At 42.5% G+C, this 22,949-nt stretch overlaps 1 protein-coding gene across 6 annotated transcripts in view; it reads left to right on the top strand.

Annotated features, from left to right (window-relative positions):
- Positions 1-2,086: 2,086 nt before the first annotated feature.
- The window catches only part of TPP2 (tripeptidyl peptidase 2), a 75,231-nt gene continuing 54,368 nt past the window's right edge, over positions 2,087-22,949 (top strand). The window contains exons 1-4 of one of the 6 annotated variants that reach the window (XR_009346848.1): positions 2,087-2,198; positions 6,526-7,720; positions 14,719-14,847; positions 22,642-22,737. Coding sequence is in view for 4 of the 6 variants with exons in the window: in XM_059143795.1 (XP_058999778.1) it covers positions 7,556-7,720; positions 14,719-14,847; positions 22,642-22,737 (390 nt within the window). In the remaining 2 variants the exon portion in view is untranslated. Of the gene's footprint in view, positions 2,199-6,525; positions 7,721-14,718; positions 14,848-22,641; positions 22,738-22,949 lie in introns of those variants that run through there. The other 5 variants (XR_009346847.1, XM_059143795.1, XM_059143796.1 and 2 more) reach the window with 5 other exon arrangements.

Raw genomic sequence — 22,949 nt, 5'->3', positions numbered from 1 at the left:
CATGCTGTTTTCCACAGTGGCTGCACCAGTGTGCATTCCCATCAGCGGTGCATGAGGATGGGACCCGTGTACACTCTTTTTTTTTTTTTTTTAAGATTTATTTATTTATTTGACAGAGAGAGAGAGAGATCACAAGTAGGCAGAGAGGCAGACAGAGAGAGAGGAAGGGAAGCAGGCTCCCTGCTGAGCAGAGAGCTCGATGTGGGACTCGATCCCAGGACCCTGAGATCATGAACTGAGCCGAAGGCAGCGGCTTAACCCACCGAGCCACCCAGGCGCCCCCCGTGTACACTTTTGATGGAGATGTTAAATGCCGCAGCCACTACAGAAAACAGTACAGAGGATCCCCAAAATAATTGAAAATAGAGTCACCATCTGACCCAGGAATCCCACTTCTCGGTATAGATCCAAAAGAACTAAGATCAGTTTCTTAAAGACCTGTCTCCACTCCTATGTTCACTGCAGCATTATTGACATCAGCTGAGATATGGAAATGACCAAAATGTCCATTGACAGATGAGTGGGCAAAGAATATATAATATGTACATACGATGGAATGTAGTTCAATCTTTAAAAAGAAGGAAATTCTGTCATTTGCCTTTTGTCATTTCCAGGATGGACCTGGAAGATACTATGCCGAAGGAGCTAAGTCAACTACAGGAAGACAAATTCTGCATGAGCGCGTGTGTCCTTTCATAAGAGGCAGCTAAGAGTCAAAGGGTAGAGAAGCAAGCAGTAGAAAGGTGGTTACGAGATGGTGTAGGAGGATGTGAGGAGCTATTGTTCAGTAGATACAAAGTTACAGCTGTGCAAGAGGCCTATGTTCCAGGGATGTGCTGTACAATATGGTTCTTGGATTTGGTAAGACAGTGGAGCCACTCTCTGGAGCTCGTCTAAAGCACCTTCGGTTTGTTCCTAGAGCCGTCTCACAGAGAACCTTCTGATGGCTGAGACAGAAGGAAGGAAAAGTACTCTGTCTTGCTGAACAGTGTATTTGGTTCACAGCCCCAGATCCCTCACATTGTATGGCAGGAAACATGAAACTGAAGTTTCTCGAGCACAGGAACTGTTGTGTTCCTTGCTGTGTCTAATGGAACATTTGCATATGATCGATGCGCTGTAATATTTGTTGAAAGGCCTGACCCTCTCAGCAGCTCTAAATGAGATGTATAGGGTGGCTCACAAGGAGTGATGGTAGAAAGCAGGTGTAGGTTTCAGTTCTAACTTCCTCATTAGTAATAACTACCATTGGCTGAGCACCTATTACCTCTCAGGTAATGTGCTCTTGCTTTAGGTGCAGCATCTAACTCGGAGTAAAGCATTTTCTGTGGATGGTTAGACTGCCAGGCTAGAGGAGAGTCACACTGCCAATAGTGACACGTTCTCCTCTCGATGAGCTCTAAGCATCCACTAAGTGTGACGCCACTACCCCAGCTTTGCAGCCATTGCCGGTACCAGAGACGGTCCTTGGCCATCCAGTCAGTGGTATTCTTTTATTTTGTCATAGAGTCCTGAACAGATGAGGAAGGGATGACAACAGCATAATCTAGCTTATCATGACAGAGGAGCCGATTGTACAACCTGGACAAAACATCCTGTTGGCTTGGATGAAGGAGTTCGCAATGGAAGTGACGGGAGGGCTCAGATTCTGGGTGCATTTGGAAGAGAGAGCCAACGGTCTGCCGCCGCACTGGGTGTGTGATGAAGAGTGAGGAGAAAAGGAAGATCCCAAGATTTCTGACCTGGGCAACTAGAAGCGTGATGCTTCCAGAAATGAGAAGAAGATCACTGGGAGAAGAATCGGTCTGGTAAGGCCAGCAATGAAATTTGGGGGCATGTGAAGTTTTGATGTTTGTATTCCATAACCAAGCAGGTATCAGATGTTAGGTATCAAACAGGCAGATGGAATTTAGAAGAAAGAACCAAGCTGGCAACTCAAATTTGGGACTCTTCAGTGAAAAGAGGATATTGAAAGCCATGCCCCAAGATTTCATCATCAAGGGAGTTCAGTGTAGTTAGAAAAGAGAAGTCCATGGGCTGAGTTGTCGGGCCTCTCTAAGCCAGAGGTCAGGAGCAAAGAAGAATTCAGCCAAGGAGACACAGAGTGAAGCCAGAAAACAAGGACAAAACCAAAGTCTGTCCAGAGAAAAGCAGTAGTCAGCCGCATTGAATATTGCTGATAATGGTCAAGTAAGAAGGTAAGAATCTACCTTCGGTTAGCATCATGGAGGTCCTTGAATGTAGTTTCAAAGATAGGGGGGATTCCTAATCCTAGTGGGTTCTTAAGCATATGGGAGGACTTAACTTGGAGACGACAAACTAGAAATCTGGCAGGGCTTAAATCTATGGCAATCGGCAAGGGAGACATACTTCTGGGCTCCAGCTCCTGAATATTGCTGATAATGGTCAAGTAAGAAGGTAAGAATCTACCTTCGGTTAGCATCATGGAGGTCCTTGAATGTAGTTTCAAAGATAGGGGGGATTCCTAATCCTAGTGGGTTCTTAAGCATATGGGAGGACTTAACTTGGAGACGACAAACTAGAAATCTGGCAGGGCTTAAATCTATGGCAATCGGCAAGGGAGACATACTTCTGGGCTCCAGCTCCTGTATCACAAAGCAAGGCAGAGCAGCGTGGGACTGATAGCCAGCACCTTACCCAGTGGGACAGACATCTTAAAGAAACTTTCCAGTTTCAATTCTCTGCACTACAGAGCTTAGGACGGAGTAGGCAAGTCTGCACTGAAGAGTAGTTTCCCAAACATCCTGATGAGAAGAATCACCTGGGCCTTCACTAAAAATACAAATTCTCACGGGTACCCCCAGCTAAACATGATGTTTAGTGATGTTGAACATTTTTTTATGTGTCTGTGAGCCGTTTGTATGTCTTCTTCGGGGAAGTGTCTGTTCATGTCTTCCGCCCATTTATTGAGTGGATTATTTGTTTTCGGGGTGTTGAGTTTGAGAAGTTCTTTATAGATCTTCCATACCAGCCCTTCATTTGATATGTCATTTGCAAATATCTTCTCCCATTCCATGGGTTGAAAGACTTTAAATTTTTTTTTAAAGTCTCTTCTTCCTTCTTCCTTCTCAATGCCTTTTATATTCCCCAAAGCTAGCCCGGAAGAGCAAACATGCTTTATGATTTACTGAAAAGCTTTTTCTTCCCCCAGAAGATTTTAGTCAGTTTCAGAAGACTTCAAAGAATTATCAGTTTGGCACCTAAAACACTACCACCCCAGGATATGTGGGTGCATGCATGTGCGCACACACACACACACACATATACACATACACATAGAGATTATTATAAACCGCTCTCCATTTGTATTCTCTTATTAAAGGAAAAGGAATAGTTCAACAAGGTCAGAGATATATTTTGTTTAAAATATTAAGTTCTAGAAATAGTAAAAGCTTATCTGTCCATATTATGTTTCACAAATTCACAAACTGATCTCTTTATCTCAAGGAAACAGGCTTTAAGGTTGTAGTATATGCTAAATTGATTTTTTGCAAACTAAATAATTCTTTGAAAAATATCACTTTGTCTACTTTATCTAAGTCTGAACTTTAGGGAGTAGGACACTAAATGAGAGGACGAGCCCTGACGCACTGAATCTCCACCGCATGCCAGCGGCACGATACTAACGGCAGTCCTTGATTACCTGTGTGAGAGATTCTTTTTCCCATCTAGCTCTGATAAAACCTCCAGATTTGTAGTTGAGTACCCTGAGGTTTTGTTAAAGGTCATGAAGCTAATTAGTGGCAGAACTAGTCCTAAAGGACAAACTGCCTTAACTTCTAAGTGCTTTTACTAGCGGACTCTCTGCCTCTCTTGCTCAAGTCAGAGTACACAGGATCATTATTAGGTTTAGCCTTTCATTGGAACCCTAAGTCTAACATGTTTTTCTGGCACTCCAAGTTTGGGTCCCTGGGAGGAGCAGCCTTCAAAATTCCTACGTAGTTTTGGAAACCCAATTAAAAAATATTCTCTAAATGATGTGGTGCCACAATAGTTGCAAAGAAGGTGACTCACAGGAAGCTATTGCCTCTCCCAGCCCCTCTGCACTGGCCTGCATTCTCAAATGGGCAGGTGATGGAATGGGAGGTGGACATCAAGGACACCTGGCGCAGCACTTTGAGCTTTGAACAATGCTGTGTGGGAAGGTTTCATGTGTCCAGCCTATTGCTTTGCCCCAGATAGGGTAGGTGACGCCTTTGTGTGATCCTGTTGGATCTCTCCTTCCCTTCCACCACCACCTCCTCCTCCCATTCCTAAGCTCTTGTTTTATTTATCTGTATCTTCATTGTTCCCTCCAAGTAGCCTCTCCTTGTTTCCTTCCCATATCCAAAGAACTGTCAAGCTGTTCGTCAAGTTTTGCAAACTGACTCAGCATTGAAAGATTCCTCTTAGCGGAGAATGTCATTAAATCGAAGAAGGAAGAATGTAAACACAGAGCGTGAATGCTATGGTTTGAAGACAAAGAATAAAGGACTTCATTATGAGTTAAAAGTGATTTCAAGGGTTATAAGAAATAGTGGTTAAAACTGTGGTACCAAGTCACAGATAATGAATACCCAGACATTCAATGTCATATCTCTTTTCTAAACTAATCCTCTTAGACATGTGTGTGGTGGAAGGATATACCTACTCTCCTTTGCACCTGTCACATCTGGGTCTCCCCCTTTTTGGCAAAAAGGGCATCTTGCTATTGTTTACTGTCTGCAGGTGAAATAGCTCCTGGGGCATCAAATAAAGGGACAATTTGGAATATTGTCAGTAAAACTATCTTTAATAAAAGCCCTATGTGAATCTCGTGCATTTTTTTTTTTAAGATTTTATTTATTTGTCAGAGAGAGCGAGCAAGAGCGAGCATAGACAGAGTGGAAGGCAGAGTCAGAGGGAGAAGCAGGCTCCCTGCAGAGCAAGGAGCCCGATGTGGGACTCGATCCCAGGACGCTGGGATCATGACCTGAGCCAAAGGCAGCTGCTTAACCAACTGAGCCACCCAGGCGTCCCCTCGTGCATCTTTTTAAAAGCCACATTTTAAGTAAATTTTTTCTTTCTGTTGTAATTTGTAATTAAAGTTTAAGATTTACCCACAGTGTTTTGATCAGCTTTCTAATAATGAAGAGGTAAGTTAATCCAAAAGAAAAATGTTAACACTTTGATCCCAGGAAAAATTTTAAAGTTAAATATTAAAACACGCTTTTGTTATAGATCATAAATTAAAAGAATGCCAATATTTTCACATGCCAGATATTATATTGTTCATAATTTCTTAAACTCATGACAAATTTTCAACATCTTAAAACTGTACAAAAGGATACATACTCTTTCTAAAACTTTTTTATGGGATCCATAAGAAAAAAAAATTTAAAGACCATGATTACAGGAGCCTATTTGATGGGTGCTACAGCAGAGCCCAATGTGACAGGGTAGAAAATACTGGGGACTGTGAGAACAGAAAGCCAGCTTTTCCACAAACTTTTTTTTTTTTTTTTTAGACTTTTAAATTTACCTCAGAGAGAGTATGTATGAGTGAGCAGGGGGAGGGACAGAGGGAGAGAGAAAATCTCAAGCAGACTCCACACTAAGCATGGAGGCCCATGTGGGGCTCAATCCCAGGACCCTGAGATCACAACCTGAGCCAAGATCAAGAATGGGATGCTCGACGGACTAAGCCTCCCTGGCATCCCATCATGAACTGTTTTTGTAACTCACTGCAGTCAGTTAACTTGTCCGGCTTTGTTTGCTCATTTGTAAAAGGACATGACTAGACTATGGTTCATTTTAAATGGGGCTATTTCATTCTGTCACTATATGCTCTACATTGGTTATCTTCTTAGGGTTTGTCCCTTTTCTTTCCTATTATTTTGAAGTTCTTCTCTAGAGGCAACATAAACACAGCTGGGAATAGGAAAGAAAGCATTGACTCTTCTCCTTTTCCTCTCCATTAAAGAGAACACGGTTCTCCGAGATTTATGAAACGAGTGAATGGTCAAGTAATCATTAAAACAACCCCACAGCCATTACAGTCGTTTCTGGGAGTGCATGGAGGATTTTCTAAATCCTGCGGACTGGAGACTGGCAAAAACAGGGCTTCCCTTTCCATCAGGCATTTTAAACCTGAGGTCCATGGTAGAATCCAAGCGGCTCAAAAACTTGTGTCGGAAAAAGGAAAAAATATATATATTATCTTTATTTTACTAACCTCTTAAATTTGTTTTCTTCAGTTATAGATGGAGGCAAAAAACAGAGTAGTATTAGCAGTTACTGCTTATTACTTTCTCACCAATACAAGTCAGTTTCCCATCATAGTAGTTATTTCAGATAACTCAAAATACCGTTTATGCTCTTTACCATTTTGACATTACGGGAGCTTATTTGCTTACTGTGATTTCATGGAAGGAAACACATATGTTATTACTATATACACACATAAAGTACTGCTATTGGTTTTAATATTTCTGACAACTATATGTCAACGTAATGTCCTTTGTACTCCTATGTATTTCCTTTTAGCTGTTTAAAAACACGGCTGGAAAGGGTCCCGAAGCCTCACCACATTGCCAAAAGAGTCTTTGTTTGGCACAGGCGAAAAGGCTCAAGATTACTCAGGCGAGAATACAGACGTACAGAGCGCTACGGAACCCCACCCGTGCGGCTCGGAGCAATTGACAGTCACCGTCTACCTGAAAAACGGCACACGGTGGCTCGAGAAGTGAGTGGACCTTAAAGGAACAACGAGGAACTTCCATTTAAGGGGTAAAACTGTTTTTTAGAAATCTCAGAAGTCAAAGGTATGTAATCAGTGAGGACAGGAGGGGCCCACTTCAGCCTCCCACTTCGTCTGCTGCCTACGAGGCCAACTGAACGCCCCAGAAGCCACTTCCTGTCGCCCGAAGCTCGGGTCGATCCCCACCCCGCAGGCTGCGATCAAAGGGGTAAACAGGAAGACTGACAGGGAAACGCAAACCCTACAGCAGTGACTCGAAGAAACTTTCAGAAAACCGACGTCTGGGCAAATCGCCGATGTCCCACGGCTCCAGGGACTCCGGCGTTCGAGCGCCCGCTTCCCTTCCTCGGGGCAGCGGGGGCTCCTGCAGCAGGCGACCCGAAACTTTCGTCCACGACTTCAAGTCCGGAAACCATCGCTCGCCCCAAGCGAGCTCCAGCTACTCCCGGCTGGCGGCTCACCTCCTGCCCCGCCCCTCGGAGACTGCCTCGCTCGGGACACACGGCGCCCTCGCTCGCAGCCGCCTCCGCTCCTAAACACCCCCGGGTTCCAGAACCAAAATCTCCACCGGGATCTTCTGACTCCGCCCCCTTCACTGCGGCCAGGGCAACACTCGGGCCCAGCGCCTCAGAGCGGCGCCTTTGGCTTACGTAGCGGTAACGTGATTGGTCGCCTCCCCCTGGCGGGCCGGGATTGGTCGGCGTCCGGCCCCGCCCCTCGCCCCCGCCCAGGCCCGCGGCTGCCCGGGTGTCCTCGCGCCGCTCGTCCGCGCGCAGCTTGGCAGTTTGCCTCTTCCTCGTCCTCCAGCCTGCGTCCATGGCCACCGCCGCGGCCGAGGAGCCCTTCCCCTTCCACGGCCTCCTGCCCAAGAAAGAGACCGGGGCCGCCTCCTTCCTCTGTCGCTACCCGGAGTATGACGGGCGGGGGGTGCTCATCGCGGTCCTGGACACAGGGGTCGACCCGGGGGCTCCGGGCATGCAGGTGCGGCAGCCGCCGAGGGCCCGGGCGCGGGGGCGCGGGCGGCGGGTCGGCCGGGGACGCGGAGGGGACGCAGCCTCGGAGCCCCGCAGGCCAGGCCGAACCCCGCTCTGCGGCTGAGCGGGAGCCGGCACCGGGAGGAGGCGGACGGCAGGGCGGGCGGGGGGCTCGCGTCGGGCCGTCATCCCGGCCCAGACAAAAGCGGCGTGCCCGGCGCGGCGGGCCGGGGCGCCTGGGTCCGCCTTCTGCCCAGGAATCCCCTTCCTGCCCGGGGGCTGCCAGGCCCGGGCCCTCGGGCCCCGTTGCAGCACGCCGCCTTCCTCCGCGGGTCCCTCGTGTCTCGGGCGCCGGTCCCTGCCTGCGATTTTCAAGCGGGGATTTTTACCGTTTTTAGTATTGGTGGGGATGGGGGTGGGGAGGAAACCGAGAAGGGGCAGATGAGCCACCAGAGCCTCCTTTTCACCGGTGTCGTCCGGGAGATCGGGCTTTGGGCAGAATTGTTTGTGTTCCACATGGAAGCCGGGTTTCGAGAAGATAACTCGGTCAACTTCCGGAACTGTTTCCTCGGGTAGTTTTGTGCGTTCTATTTTTAAACCATCTTCTGCGATGTACTTGTTTAGGGTCATTGAAACGCATGGCTTAGTCTTTGTTTTACATAAGAACCTAATTTAGTTTGGTTTTGGCGAACTCTTCAGGCATTATTAAATTAGGCTTCTGTTTTTTTTTTTTTTTTTAGCCTCAAAGTGTAAGACAGCACACTTGACGGTTAAAAAAAAAAAAAAAAGACTTAATTTTGCCTTAGGCACCTTTTGAAATCTTTATAAAGTACCGTATCAAAAGGTACCTTGAAAAAAAAAATGTGTCTCTTGATAAACGTATTCTAAGTCGTCAGAGTCTGACTTTTTGTAAATTTAGCCTTAGCCTCTTAGTGAGGTGAAATGTCACCGTCGTGGAAGATGCCTCTCTTAAAAAATCTAACCTGGCTAATCCTATGGGACGCTGCTCTCCTTCATCTGGGTATCTTATCCTCCTTTCTACACTAAACGCTTAAGTTTAATGACTCTTCCTCCCCCAGTACCCTCTGGCCTCTGGATCCTTCCTTTATGGTGCTTTCTCATAATTGAGGTAGCGTTTTTGGAGGTTAGGATGTCATGCTGGGGGGGGGGGGGGGAGAAGGGAACCACTCTGACCGACGGTATAGAATCCGTCTAGGAATCTTGCTTCCTCCTGTTAATTCTTCAGCGGCACTCTGGAGTGCCACACACCTCAGGCTGGCAGGGCCAGGAAGCTTTGGTGAATCAGAAGAGCAAGTGGTGTGTTCCTTGCCGGTCGCTCTAGTGGTACGGTTGTATGAATAACACCGAAGACTTACAAACAGTGACAGCTATCACCTCATTGAGCCTTTATTACAGAGTAGTAATGGTTTCCATTCTGTTGTAGTGTGTGTTTACTTTTTATAGGGATAAGTAGGAGGGGAACAGCTGGGCTAAGTGTTTACCGGTTCTTTTGTCAGGATAATAAGAGGATCAGGAGAGTTTGGAGGAGGAGTGTCTCCGCAAAAATGCTTTTGTAGAACTTCCCAATCTGCTTATCATATTGTTCCATTATTCTCTGTAAAGTGGTAGCAGGTCTCATCCACAGTATTGCTATGAAAATTGATTGAGAAGATTATTTACATGTGATTTTTTAAAGTGCTCAAGAGAAGCGCCTGGGTGGCTCAGTGGGTTGCACGTCTGCCTTCCGCTTGCCTTCAGCTTGGGTCATGGTCCTAGGGTCCTGGAATCGAGCCCTGCATGGGGCTCTTTGCTCAGTGGGGAGCCAGCTTCTCCCTCTCCTGCGTGGAGCTCCCCATACTTGGGCTCTCTGTCAAGTGAATGGATAAACTCTTTAAAAAAAAAAAAGTGCTTAAGGAAAGTGTTAAGTAAACACTATTTTTTTTTAAGCAGTTTTATTTAGAAAGAGTTGATACTGGAATTTAAATCAGCTTTCTAAAGGATAAATATACATTAGGTATTCGCATGCAATAACAAATGTTGAAGCAATAAAATATTGAAATGAAATGAAAATATAACTCTTCTAACAACTGTAACGGAAATATTGACATAAATATGGCCAGTTAAAAGAAATTTAGTAAGGTGGATTGCACAGGTGAGGGAGTTTTTAAGTTTTTTTTTCCTGCTTTAGCAAATGTATTTTGTAGCTCTCTGTATACACTATTAAGATAAGAAGGTGGATAGAAATAAAAGGGAAGGAAAGAATGAAAAAAGAAGAAGAGGCCAAAGCGGACTTTTGGAAAGCCAGATGGGTCTGCGGAGAGGATTCCGGGCCCAGTTAAACACTTGAGAGAAGGCAGTGGGGTGTCATTCTTCAGTGACTGCTTTGGGTCCAGCGCTCTTTTGTGATATACGCCCGAGCTTGTTAAAAGTAAAGGGGGGACAGCATGAAGGGAGTAATAAGTAGATAAATGATTACATCTTTCCTCAGCAAATATCCAGGCACCTGCCAGGTGTCTAAGGTTGAGTTGAAGGATGTCCTCTGCAGGTGTCACCAAGACTGGGGGAGGGGGAGGGAATGGTGAGAGCTGGCTTCAGGGTCAGGGTGGCCCTCGGAAAGAATATGCAGTAGGCAGTTGGGTCCCTGCCACCAGTTTTCTCTTTGCTCCATCCTTCACATTACCAAATTATTTTCCTAAAAAAAAAAGAAAGAAAGAAAAGAAACACCTTCTGTAACACCCTTGTTTAATACAAAGCAAGACTTTTTAAATTTTGATGTCTTCATTGCCTTTGCTTAAACATTCCAAAATCTGAATTTTGTGTAGCGCTTCACCCTCCAGCTTGACCTCCCCATGGTGCTTTGGTTCTACGTTTCCCCTCTCCACTTCTGTCCACCCCACTGTTAACCCTTCGCTTCCACCTTGAACAGTCCACCCTTTCCCGAAACATCTAAGTTCATCTGTCTGCAAGACTTCCACCCTCACCCGCAAACTCCTGCCTAATCCTTTAAGACCCACCTGGGTTTAACTTTTGGGATATGTGCTGATTTCATTCAGACCCCCAGCATACATTTACATGTGTGTGTCCACCACTGTGTGAGGCCCTGAGGTTTCAAGATGAATAGGGTCAGTTTGTGCCCACAGTTATTTGCGTGTTTTTCGTTTTTGCTCTCCTAGCAATGTGTTCAGATTCCCCCACACATCACCTAAAATATTCCATTTTAGTATTTCTGTTTACATAACCTCTTTTCATACGTGAGTTAAAATTCTTTGACAGCATATATCCAGATTCATTTTGTAGGAAATGCACTTATAACATTAAATATTTTTGCTGAATGGAAAAAAGTCTATATGTGTGCACAGTGTATGTAATTTCCTCATGGAGAAAAAATGTTTTGGGGAAGGTTACAAGTGGTTCTATAAAAATTTTTCTGTTTTTACATTTAATAAAATACTTGAGCACAATAAGTCAGTTATCACATATATATAATTGGTTGCTAATATTAGGTGCTATGCAGTTGATTTTAATTTTTATTACCTTTCACTTGGTTAGTCTTCCTGAATTCCCCCAAGCTGCATTTTGTTACATGTTTTCATAGATACTGTCCTTACCTTTTTTATTTATTGTCCTGTGTTGTAGTTATGGCTTTGCTAATTTGTTTTCCAGCTGGATTGTAAGCTCTCTGAAAGTAGAGCCTGCCCGATTCATTCATTAGACATGCTCTGATGGTAGACCGTTCTTGAGAATAATAGTCATAATAATAGTATTTGCTTAAGAAATATCTTCCCTTGCTTAAAATAATATTTTCAGGTAAATACTTACACATTCACTTGGTTTTGTTGGGGGTGATTTGCAGTTCCCCTCCCCCCTTTCTTTTGACCCTCTAATGTCTAATGACTATTTCTCACCCACCTCACCAGCACCTGGACCATAATCAATTCAGTGGAGACACAAAGTAATTCAGATTCTTGACATTTGGGGAAAACCTTTGGGCAGTTTCTGTTTTGTCCAGCCAGCATAGCCCTGTAAGCACTTCTCAGTCCCCCACCCCAGTACATGGACTGGATTACTACCTTAGCTCTACTCACAGCTCTGGCAGTGGTTCAGTCCCTCTTTGCTGTGTAATACAACCCCCCACCCCCTGCTACCCCCCACAAAAGATGAGGGATTTCGTTCTGGATGGTAGTAGTTCAGTTTCCTTCTCCCAAAGCTCCATTGCAAATTCCTCAGCTGGTTTGGCTTTTTTAAAACCTCTTCTTCCTAACCCCAAACTCCCTCTTCTGTCTTACTGTCTCCAATGAGTGATTGCCTTTACCTAATGGTGAAGAAAGAGACATAGAGATAGAAAATTGCATAAATAAGGATTTTTAATGAAAGAGAGATGCTAACAAGTAAAGCTTGTGGCAATAATGGATAGTAAATAAGTCACTAAATCCCGTTAGGCTTTCTTCCTTTGCCCATACTGCTAATGAGGTTTCTAATGAGGGAGATCTCTGTCTGGCTTGTTAGTGATCTCTTGTGATTCTTGATCTCAAGTCACTGAAGTTGTTTGCTCATTGAATGAGGAGATAGAGATAGGTGATTGTGTTCATGGTGCTATGGCCTAGCTTTCAAATTACATACTACCTTGGACTACTTTTTGAACTCCGTTGTTTTCTTAAATTCTTAGTACATGATTTAGCTAGTTTTAATTTTATGGGGGAATATTAGCTTCCTCTTGTTTCCATTTTTTATTTTGGTAGATTTTCTTACATTTTTCCTTCATTATTTTATTTCTAAGGATATTTAACCAATCCCTTCAAAATCAGTAACTGATTTAAGTTTTATCATAATCTTATCATAGTTTGGTGTGACTTCCACAACAGTGTTTTGGTGATGATTTTGAGCCTCCGGAATATATTACTTATTTTGTTACTAGTATAGACATTAGCGTAAAAATTACTATACATTGAAAACAAAAAACAGCTGTCCCAGAAAGGTCTCTGTGACCCCTGGTGATTCTATGACAGTGTTATTGGAATAAGATTTGGGACCCATCAAGACCCCTTTGCTTCTGCCTCATAAAGAAAAAGATGTTTGCCTTTGTTTCTTCCACATGGTGACTTTCCCTGTTCATGTCTTGGGTAACCCTTAAACTGCAGAGCTTTAAGGACACTGCATTTGAGGGGTGTGGGTGGGAGGAAGCGATGCCTAGGAAGACACAGAAAGGGACACTAAGCTTGATCTTAGGAGTGTGAGTTCTCCAGGAGGCAAAGGATTTGGAAGACCCTGTGCTTCTATGATACTCTGGGCAGTTTCTCCATTGCTTTTTTTTTTTTTTCCTTAAGGGTAAGGGTCTTCTTCGTCGTCTTTTCTCAGTCTTTGTGTCTCCATGCCTGATTTCCTGCTAATAATTCAGTATATATATCTCGAATGCTAGATACTTCCTTTGCGAGGCTAGCCCAGAAGTGATTTTTCCAACAAAAGCAGTATGAAAATACAGTACTGCTGTTTCCTATAGCAGTCAGCGTGGCCCAAATGAAAATTTGAGGACTGACCAAGAAACCATGCCATAGAAAATCACTCTTAATATTATAAATTGGTGTCAGATCATTCAGTCACTGAATATGTATTGAGTACCAACTAGGCAGTGCTAGGTTTGGGGGAATTTGGTGAGTAAAATAGACATAGCCCTTCCCCTTAAAAGAGATTATCTTCTAATAGTGGAAATACATCAGAAGTCAGCTAGCTGTAGAATTACAAATTCTGTGAAGGAAACAAGGTATGGTGAGAAAGAATAAGATTCCGGTTTAGGGTGGCAGCTCCAGAAGAGGTCATCAGGGAGGCCTTTCTGAAGAGTGACAATTTCAGTCGAACACTGGAAGATGAGATACGGATGTCCGTGGACCAGCTGAAGGGCCATAGGGTTCCAAGCGAAGGGACCGTGCGTGCAAAGTGGGAGGCAGGGAAGAGCTTCGCACGTGGCAGGAATTGAAAGGAGGCCAGTGTGGTAGAGTGGTGCAGGACCGGACGGGGCAGGCCAGGTCTCTCAGAGGCCTTTGCAGTGAGTGTGTTGGGATCCGTTGCAGGGTACCACGTGGAGAGCGGGCATTGTACCGCTCGTTTGACTTGCCTGGGATGGGGGCCAGGAATGGCCCGTGGGAGGCCTGCAAGGAGCGTCACCATTACGACGGCAAGGGGGTGGTGGTGGGGAGCGAGTCAGGATTCTGGTGGTGAAAATCAAGGGGAGAAGATGGACTTGAGCTGTGTTTTAGAGATAGAATGAAGATGACTTCCTGACAGATTTGATGTAAAGAGTAAACTAGAATAAAGAATCAGAGAAGAAGGACTTTTAACTTTCTGGTTTGAGCAACTGGGAATGTATCGATTTCTGAGACGACAAAGCCTTGAGAGAAATAAGTTTGAATGTTAAGTTTGACCTTTGGACTAAGTTTGAATGCTAGTGAACATCCTATAATTACATGTTATTACATATTTTCTCCCTAAAGTTTTGTTCTTGTCTGGCCCAAAGCTCACCTTCTTCAGATATTTACTCAAATGTTACTTTCAGTGAGCTCTTTCTTGACCAACCTAGTGAAAGTTGGAATCCCCACACTACCTCCTTTTTCTGCCCGATTTTTCTCCATAGTAATTACCACCGTCTGGCATGTTATATATTTGACATGTTTATTGACTGAGTAGAATATAGGATCTGTGAGATCAGGGACTTCTGTGTATTGGTTGCTTCTATGTGTGTCCCTACAGCTGCCTTAGTAAATGGTTAGTAAATATTTATTAACTAAATATATAAAATCACTTGAAGGATTCTGTGATGCTTTCCATGACTAAATTTTTTTAAGTATCTATCCCTCTTTGACTTAAAATAATTCAGTTTTCTTTTTTAATTGATGCAGATTTCATAGAATATTTTATGTATGTGTATGCACATTGCATATATATGGGGGTTAGCATTACTTTTTTAAGGATTAAAAAATTAAATCTGTAATTTCTAATTATTTTAATTTTCAGGTTACAACCGATGGAAAACCAAAAATCATTGATATCATTGATACAACAGGAAGTGGTGATGTGAATACTGCGACAGTAGTAGAACCCAAAGATGGTGAGATTGTTGGTCTTTCAGGAAGAGTGCTCAAGGTTAGAACTTTAATCTTTTTATCGATTTTTTTTTTAACCTTCTTTTATACTGTTGCCTCAAAGTGTCTTACGGTTTTAGCTCATGTTTGGTGTCTTATGTTTTAGCTTATGTTAGCTTGTTCTTTAATAAATTACCCCCAAAACTTCATGGCTTAAAATAACTAATATTTATTATTAGTTATTGGTGTCTTATGTTTTAGCTTATGTTAGCTTGTTCTTTAATAAATTACCCCCAAAACTTCATGGCTTAAAATAACTAATATTTATTATCTCACAGTTTCTGTGAGTCCATAATTTGGGTGTGACTTAGCTGGGCGCCTCTTGTTTAAGATCTCTCCTGAGGTTACTGTAGGCCAGGGCTGTGGTTTCATTGGAGGGCTCAGCCCGAGTGGGGAAGGGGAGTCTGTTCCAAGCTTGCTCAGGTAGTTATTGATAGGCTTTGGTTCCTTTCCTTGGGGCTGTGTCATACCATGCAGTATGAACATCCTATCTGGGTGAGTAATCCAAGAAAAAGAGTGCCCAAGATGGAGACCATGGTCTTTTCACAAATTAATTTTGGAATTGACATCCCATCACATCTGCCATTTTGTTTTCAGTAGAAATGAGCCATGAGATCCAGCACATGCTTAAGAGAAAAGGGATTTAACTGAGAGCATGAATACCAAGAAGTGGAGGTCATTGGGGCCATCTTTGAAAAATTTGTTTTGTTTGTTTGTTTGATAGTGAGCTTAAAATTGGGATATATTTTTCAATGCGATTGCCAAATTCTAAAAACTTTAAGTTTCGGGTAGAAAGGTAGGAAAATTGACCAATTGTAGTTTTGCCTTCATCTTTTCCTGGTCCTTCTGAGAAGTAGGAACATGAAATATTTAGGCTTTAATAATCATGGACTTAAGTGACCGGCTTTGTGTTACTCTTTGTACTTGGTAGAAAGACCTGGGTAGAAAGTTAAGGTAACGTGAAAAATGATAAGGATACTAAAAGCAGTTGATGAGTTGTTAGCTAATGAGCTTGTTAGATGTCAAAAATTTGATTGTGATTCAGTACTCTTTATCTTTTAAACCAATAAGCAGAATTAGTTTGGAAGATGAATTTGTGTTTATGTCTAAAGAGCTGTATGAAACTCTGCCCATCTTTTACCATTTATCTGAATCATGTTTAGGCATTCTCTTCTGGCTAAGATTGTTGTGGCAGCGTATCAGTTTTCTGTGCTACATCATGAGTTAACACATATTTAGTGCCTTAAAGCCACATACAACCCTGCATTTATTAATCTTGCTGTTTCCTTGGGTCAAGAGTCTGGCTCTTCATGGCTCTCTGCTGTGTCTCAGAAGACTGTAATAAGGTGTTGTTTGGAACTGTGGTCTCTCTACTGAGGCTCAGGATCCTCTTCCAAGTTCATTTGATTGTTGGAAGAAATCATTTTTCTTGCACCCGTAGAACTCAAAACAGCTTGCTTTAAGGTTAGAGAATCTCTTTGACCTTCGAGATGGCCCTAGTCTCTCTTTTAAGGACCTCACCTGATTAGGTCAGTTCCACCAGGGTAATGTCCTCTTTGATTAAATTGGTCACCTGATTAGACACCTTGATTGTATCTTCAAAATCCCTTCACCTTTCCAATATTACTTATAATAACACAGTCAGAGTTCCAATAGTCATAGACCCAGCCTTCACTGAGGGGAGAGGACTGACTGTACAAGGGCATGGGGTGTCTTTAGAATCTGCCTACCACGGGCAGGAAGCAGGCATTAACATCCAAGTTTTCCTTCCTTTTCCATGTGTTATGGACTGAATTGTTTGTATGACCCCAAAAGTCGTATGTTGAAGCTCTGACACCCGATTTGATGGTATTTGGAGATGGTGTTTGGGTTGGATGAGGTCATGAGGGTGAGGCTCTCATGAGGCAGTTAGTCTCTGCTGTCTTTTCTCTGCCGTGTGAGGTCACAGTGAGAAAACTGCACCTGCAAGTCAGGAAGAATCTCGCCTCTTCCTGAGTCTGATGTTTTCTCGGGTTAGTTTCTCCCACTGCTTTGCCTTTCTTTTATCTAGAACTCCTGTTAACTGGGCAGTGGTCCTCTTGAGTTGGTCTTCCAATTTTCTTATGTTTTTCCACCTTTTCTTCATTACTTTCATTTGCTTTTTTCCTTCCTGAAAGATTTCTGAGATTTCTCAGTACTCTTTCCTAGCCCTCATATTGAATTTTGTTAAATTTTGCTTATTATTTTTAAATGCAATTCCGCTCATATTCACTAAGCATATTTTGGGGTCATGTATGCAACATTTTATCTGTGAGAATATTGTCTCATTTTTTTCTAGTTTCCTTTTTATGCACCTTTCTCTTCCTCCCATTCTGTTTTTCCCTTTCCTTTTCTCCTTTTCTCTTTACCTCTCCCCTTCCCTTTCTCCTCCTCTTTGCCTCCTCCTTCCTTGCGCTCTGCTTTCTACCTGAGAGCTTTGCCCGCGGTGTGTAGCTCTCCTCTCTGACCCTCGGTTAGCAGGGCACACGACGGTGATGGACGTGCTCTCTGTTTGTGCGGGGTCTTGGGGTGAGGGCAGCGGTGCTGTCGTGGCGGACCCTTAGTGGCAGTTTCCCGCATACGTATTCCCAGTGGGTTGTGCAGTGATCTCCCAAGAGGACCTTAGCGTGTCTGGCCTGGGCTTTGAAGAGAGGGTGAGAGAGAAGCCCTCACGCTTAGTGCCCAGATCTCTTGCAGAATCTTCTGTATGTCTCCCCTCACCCCTCTGCTGTGTGAACCTCTCTAGAAAGCTGACATTTCAACATCTCTCTGGTTCCATGTCCAGTTGCCTGGCTTGTCAGGTTTGGGCAGGATGTGGGACGGGCAGCAGGAGTCTGATTGTTCCTCATACAGACTTACTTGCCCCCAGTCTTATTGGTGTCAGCTCCCATCTCCATCTGTACGCCACACACCCATGTAAGTGTTCAGCTCATTTTTTTCAAGGATGTGCAGATGTTCAGGTATGTTACAGTGGTCATTAAAAAGAAGACTGTTATTAGTCTTGCAGACTGTTAGTCTTGAAGCCTCAAAAGAAGACGGTCATGCAGCCATGGCCCCGCATGCGGTAGTGACTTGTTTCATCTCACTGCTGTGCAAGGTGCCGTGGCGTGCATGCACCCCTTCCGTCCGCTCTACTGCTGATGAACAGTTAGCTGCTTCCAGTTCGGGAGGCACTAACAACTCTTTAGAGGATACTCTTGTGTACATGTTTTGTGCCTGTGTGTATAGGTAATTCCAGGATGTGTACCTAGGAGTGGAATTGCTGACTCATAGAGATACAACTTGACCAGGTGATGCCTAACAGATTTTCCAAGTATTTGCACTTAAAATGCATTTCCACTAGCAGTGTAAAAGAATTTTAATAGTTGCACAGCTAACACTTCGTATTCTTAGGCTCTTTAATCTTTGCGAATATGCTGGGAATCTGAGTCTATGATGTTGTGGTTTTAATATTTATTTTTTAAATTACGAATAAGATTGAGCTGCTTTCCCTATGTTGATTAGACATTTGGATTTCCTCTTTTGTAAAGTGCCTGTTAAGTCCATGTGCCCTCTTTGTTCCGCTCCTGAATCATTTTCTTTCTCACTAAATTGTAGGATTCCATTACACTTTCTAAGTACCTGTCCTCTGATGGGATGTCTCTGGTATCTTTTCCCATTCTGTATATCTATTTTCACTTCCCTTATGGTGTCCTTGGATAAGTAGATGTTCTTAAATTTAATATATTTGGATATTAGTCTTTGCCTTTTGGTGAGGACTTTATATGTCTTAAAACATCCTTCTGACCCCGAGAGCATGAAGATCTGCTCCTCTTTCATTTTCTGAATACTTTCACCATATTTCATTTCATGTTCCAGAATTCACTGGAATTGGTTTTAGGCTTAGTTCAAAACAGGAATCCTGGATCCTCTTTTCCATCTGAAGACCAGTTGCCCCAACACCCACCATCACAATTTCCCATAAATTTTCAGTGGTGCCTTTTACTTTGCAACCTTTAAAATAGGGGTGATACAGCTTCTGAGTATCATTTCCAGTTCTCTGTGCCCTTTGGGTGGTTTTTTTTTCTCCTTTTGTAATTTTCTAATTTTAGTAGACATTTGGAAGGGAGCATGGTGCTTTTTAAATTCTACCACATCCAACTTAAAGTTTAAATCATCAATATTTAGTCTTACATAAAAATCAAGTCTAGGCGTAGAGAATGACTTGACTGAATTTGGTCCCATATTTAGATGGCAGGCGTAGCTAAAGGAGTGTGCTGGCTTTACCATGAGGCTGACAGGCTGAAACATAGTTTGAAGTCTAGAAAAACAAAACAAAACAAATTACTGCCTGGAACATTAACACTCATGATGGCATTTGGCTTGTTAAGAAAATGCTCGATTCATTAGGCATCCCCTCTTTAAAAGAGTCTGGGAAAAGAGATGTAATTACTAATAAAAAAATTCTGTTCCTCATATGAAACTCCGCTGATTCCATTATGGTATTAACCTTAAAACTGCCAGTTATTTTACCAGCAAACATGAGTTTATTGAGGAATAGCAGAGAATTGCAGTCTGAAACAAGTAGCCTGTGGCAAAGTCATGGGCAAGTCCCCACCCAGAACAAAAGAGAGGACCACTGTTTTATACAGAGGACAGAGGAAGGCGGGGAAGCCGGAAGGGCTGTTACAAACAGAAAGTCCACTAGAGTTTGCGGTCTCCTGTTCAGGTGGTATTGTAGTATCGGCTCACAAGGCCCAGTCTCTTCCTCTTGGGTCAGCAACTGATGTGGAGGGTAGGGCATGAGAGCGCCCCCTGCTGGCTGTTGTGACTGTATTCGAACCAAGATTTCTTTTCATCAATTTTCACAGTAGTTACCATGTAATAAAATCATTTTAAAGATATCTGCTTAAGATGGTCAAAATATAAAGCTTTGAAACTCAGAAGAGACTGAAAATAAGTTCGTATGTATGAAATACTCAAATAGGTGAAATGACATATTCCATAATTGCCTCATAAATTACCTTTACTCAAAATTGGTTAATGCTAGATAGCAGAACCATGATTATAACATTTATTTTTTTACTTTCCTTAGTTTAATTTTTTGTAACCAACCAGTCTGCCTTTACTGTAAGGAAAATACATAGTAGTGATTTGAGAAGTGTCTGGGTATGTGGACCCTAGAGATTTTGATCTCATTTTTTTAAAATTAATTTATTTATTTTCAGAAAAACAGTATTCATTATTTTTTCACCACACCCAGTGCTCCATGCAATCCGTGCCCTCTATAATACACACCACCTGGTACCCCAACCTCCCACTCCCCCTCCCGCACTTCAAACCCCTCTCAGAGTCCATAGTCTCTCATGGTTCACCTCCCCTTCCAATTTCCCCCAACTCCCTTCTCCTCTCTAACACCCCTTGTCCTCCATGCTATTTGTTATGCTCCAAAAATAAGTGAAACCATATGATAATTGACTCTCTCTGCTTGACTTATTTCACTCAGCATAATCTCTTCCAGTCCCCTCCATGTTGTTACAAAAGTTGGGTATTCGTCCTTTCTGATGGAGGTATCATACTCCATATATGGACCACATCTTCCTTATCCATTCGTCCGTTGAAGGGCATCTTGGTTCTTTCCACAGTTTGGCGACCATGGCCATTGCTGCTATAAACATTGGGGTACAGATGGCCCATCTTTTCATGACATCTGTATCTTTGGGGTAAATACCCAGGAGTGCAATTGCAGGGTCATAGGGAAGTTCTAGTTTTAATTTCTTGAGGAATCTCCACACTGTTCTCCAAAGAGGCTGCACCAACTTGGATTCCCACCAACAGTGTAAGAGGGTTCCCCTTTCTCCACATCATCTCCAACACATGTTGTTTCCTGTTTTGTTAATTTTGGCCATTCTAACTGGTGTAAGGTGATATCTCAATGTGGTTTTAATTTGAATCTCCCTGATGGCTAGTGATGATGAACATTTTTTCATGTGTCTGATAGCCATTTGTATGTCTTGATTGGAGAAGTGTCTGTTCATGTCTTCTCATTTTTTGATATGTTTGCCTGTTTCGTGTGTGTTGAGTTTGAGGAGTTCATTATAGATCCTGGATATCAGCCTTTTGTCTGTACTGTCATTTGCAAATATCTTCTCCCATTTCGTGGGTTGCCTCTTTGTTTTTTTGATTGATCTCATTTATAATTAAATATACATGAAATTTCATGGATTATTTTCATTGTATTATATATAATGTAAGTAATTTGGTTAAATATGTGTTAGCACCTGCTTATCTTACACTTGTTTTAATGAGTTATTCCATTTACTCCTTCAGCATTTCACAACCTTTTATAATCTCCTTGTGCAAAGAAGTTGCCACTAGCCCAGGGTTACCTGACCTGTGTAGTGGGACACTTGTGGTGAAGCAGTCTTTGAATGTGCCAGCTAGTGACTACTTACCTTTTTGTTGTTGTTGCAACACTGTATTGTTGTTATGTTACAGGCTATAGCAAGGACCTTAAAGTTAGAGAACAGGGATTGTTCTCTAAAAGAGGTTGGTAAGTTTTGAATGAAAAGCAGTAGTTTATATGTCAACAATATGTAAAATTTCACATACTCCAGACATCCATTTGATTCCAGAAATAATTATTGATATAGGCAGGCTTTTAAAAAATCAGTAGATCTTTGAAGTTCTGTGAATGGCATTTTTATCTCTACTTGGTTGTGAGAAAATTTCATCCATAAGTTTCTCACCTGGGGAATACTTTGATGAGCGACATGGAGGTGAGCCAGTTAAAAATACTGCGCAAGTAAGAATTGATGAGTCATCTAAGTCTGAGTGGTTTAGAGTTCAATCTCATGATTTATACACGTTTGAAAGCTGTTTCTAATCGCGGGTCCTGTGATCACAAAAAGTGTGAATATTCCACCTTTTCTTGGTGGACATTTGAAGTGGATTAACGCTCAGTATATGTGCAAATCATAAGGTAGGGATCATTTTCTTCCTTTTACATGAAGTAGGAACCTGTGGGTCCCCTTTGGTTAGTGGGAGAGTTTGGATTCATAGCCAGGTTTACCTACGGCACATGACCTTTACACTGAGTTTTTTGGTATCTGTGATAGAGCTAGATTCTAACTTTCTTTTCACCCTTCCTGCAGTTTGGACAAGCAGTTTGATTTTTTTTTTTTTTTTTTTTTTTTTTTTTTTGCTTTTTCCATTTGTCACCAGGCATGCTCTTTCCATCATTCTGTTAATTAGAAGCTTTAAAATACTTCTCGATTTTTGGAAAAACTATTATAAGATGTTATATATAATTAACATGATTTTATAGAACTTTTTTCTTAAAGAGCTATTTTAAGTATCTAGGCATTAACCCTGTTGATTGTAGGGATTGTATTTCTTAACAGGAAATCTAAGTGTCGTCCAGAGGGTCTGGACCTCTTCCCCTCACCCCTAGTTTGGCAGTAGGTCTGAGAAGGGAGAGGTGATGTGTCCTTGGATGCTTGAGAACTAAAGATTGTAGTAGTTTAGTGAGGTCACAAATGTTGAAAGCACTTTATAAACTATGAAGCATAGTGTAAATGAAAGGTATCCTAGGTGAACCACCTTATTTATGGATGAAAAGAAAAGCCAGACAGATACTAAGTGACGCCTTAGAATATTAGAAATATTGCTCTGATACAGAACCTTGCTCATCCAAGTTGAGCCATCGGAATAGAATTGAAATAGCCTTTTTCCCTAGTAGTAAATCATTGGAATTGGGAAGCATTTAGGGAATTGACAATTTATTTTTTTTCTGTAGATTCCTGTGAGCTGGACAAATCCCTCAGGCAAATATCATATTGGCATTAAAAATGGCTATGACTTCTATCCAAAGGCACTCAAGGAAAGGATACAGGTAATGTGCAATCTGGAATCAATGACTTCTTCCTCACATGTGTTCCCGACCAAAGAAGAACATTTCTCATAAGATCCCATGAACTCTTAATGATTGTGGATGCTGGGAGACTTTCAGACAATGACTGCTCCAGGGCTCTGTTCAGCGGAATGTTAGCCATTTAAAGTGACAGTTCTTAATCTTGTGTACACGGATAAGTTTAGAAAATCTGT

This window comes from Mustela lutreola, chromosome 13 (assembly GCF_030435805.1).
Source record: "Mustela lutreola isolate mMusLut2 chromosome 13, mMusLut2.pri, whole genome shotgun sequence".
Taxonomy (NCBI): domain Eukaryota; kingdom Metazoa; phylum Chordata; class Mammalia; order Carnivora; family Mustelidae; genus Mustela; species Mustela lutreola.
The sequence above is the reverse complement of the archived record's forward strand: the minus strand, read 5'-3'. Positions and strand labels throughout refer to the sequence as shown.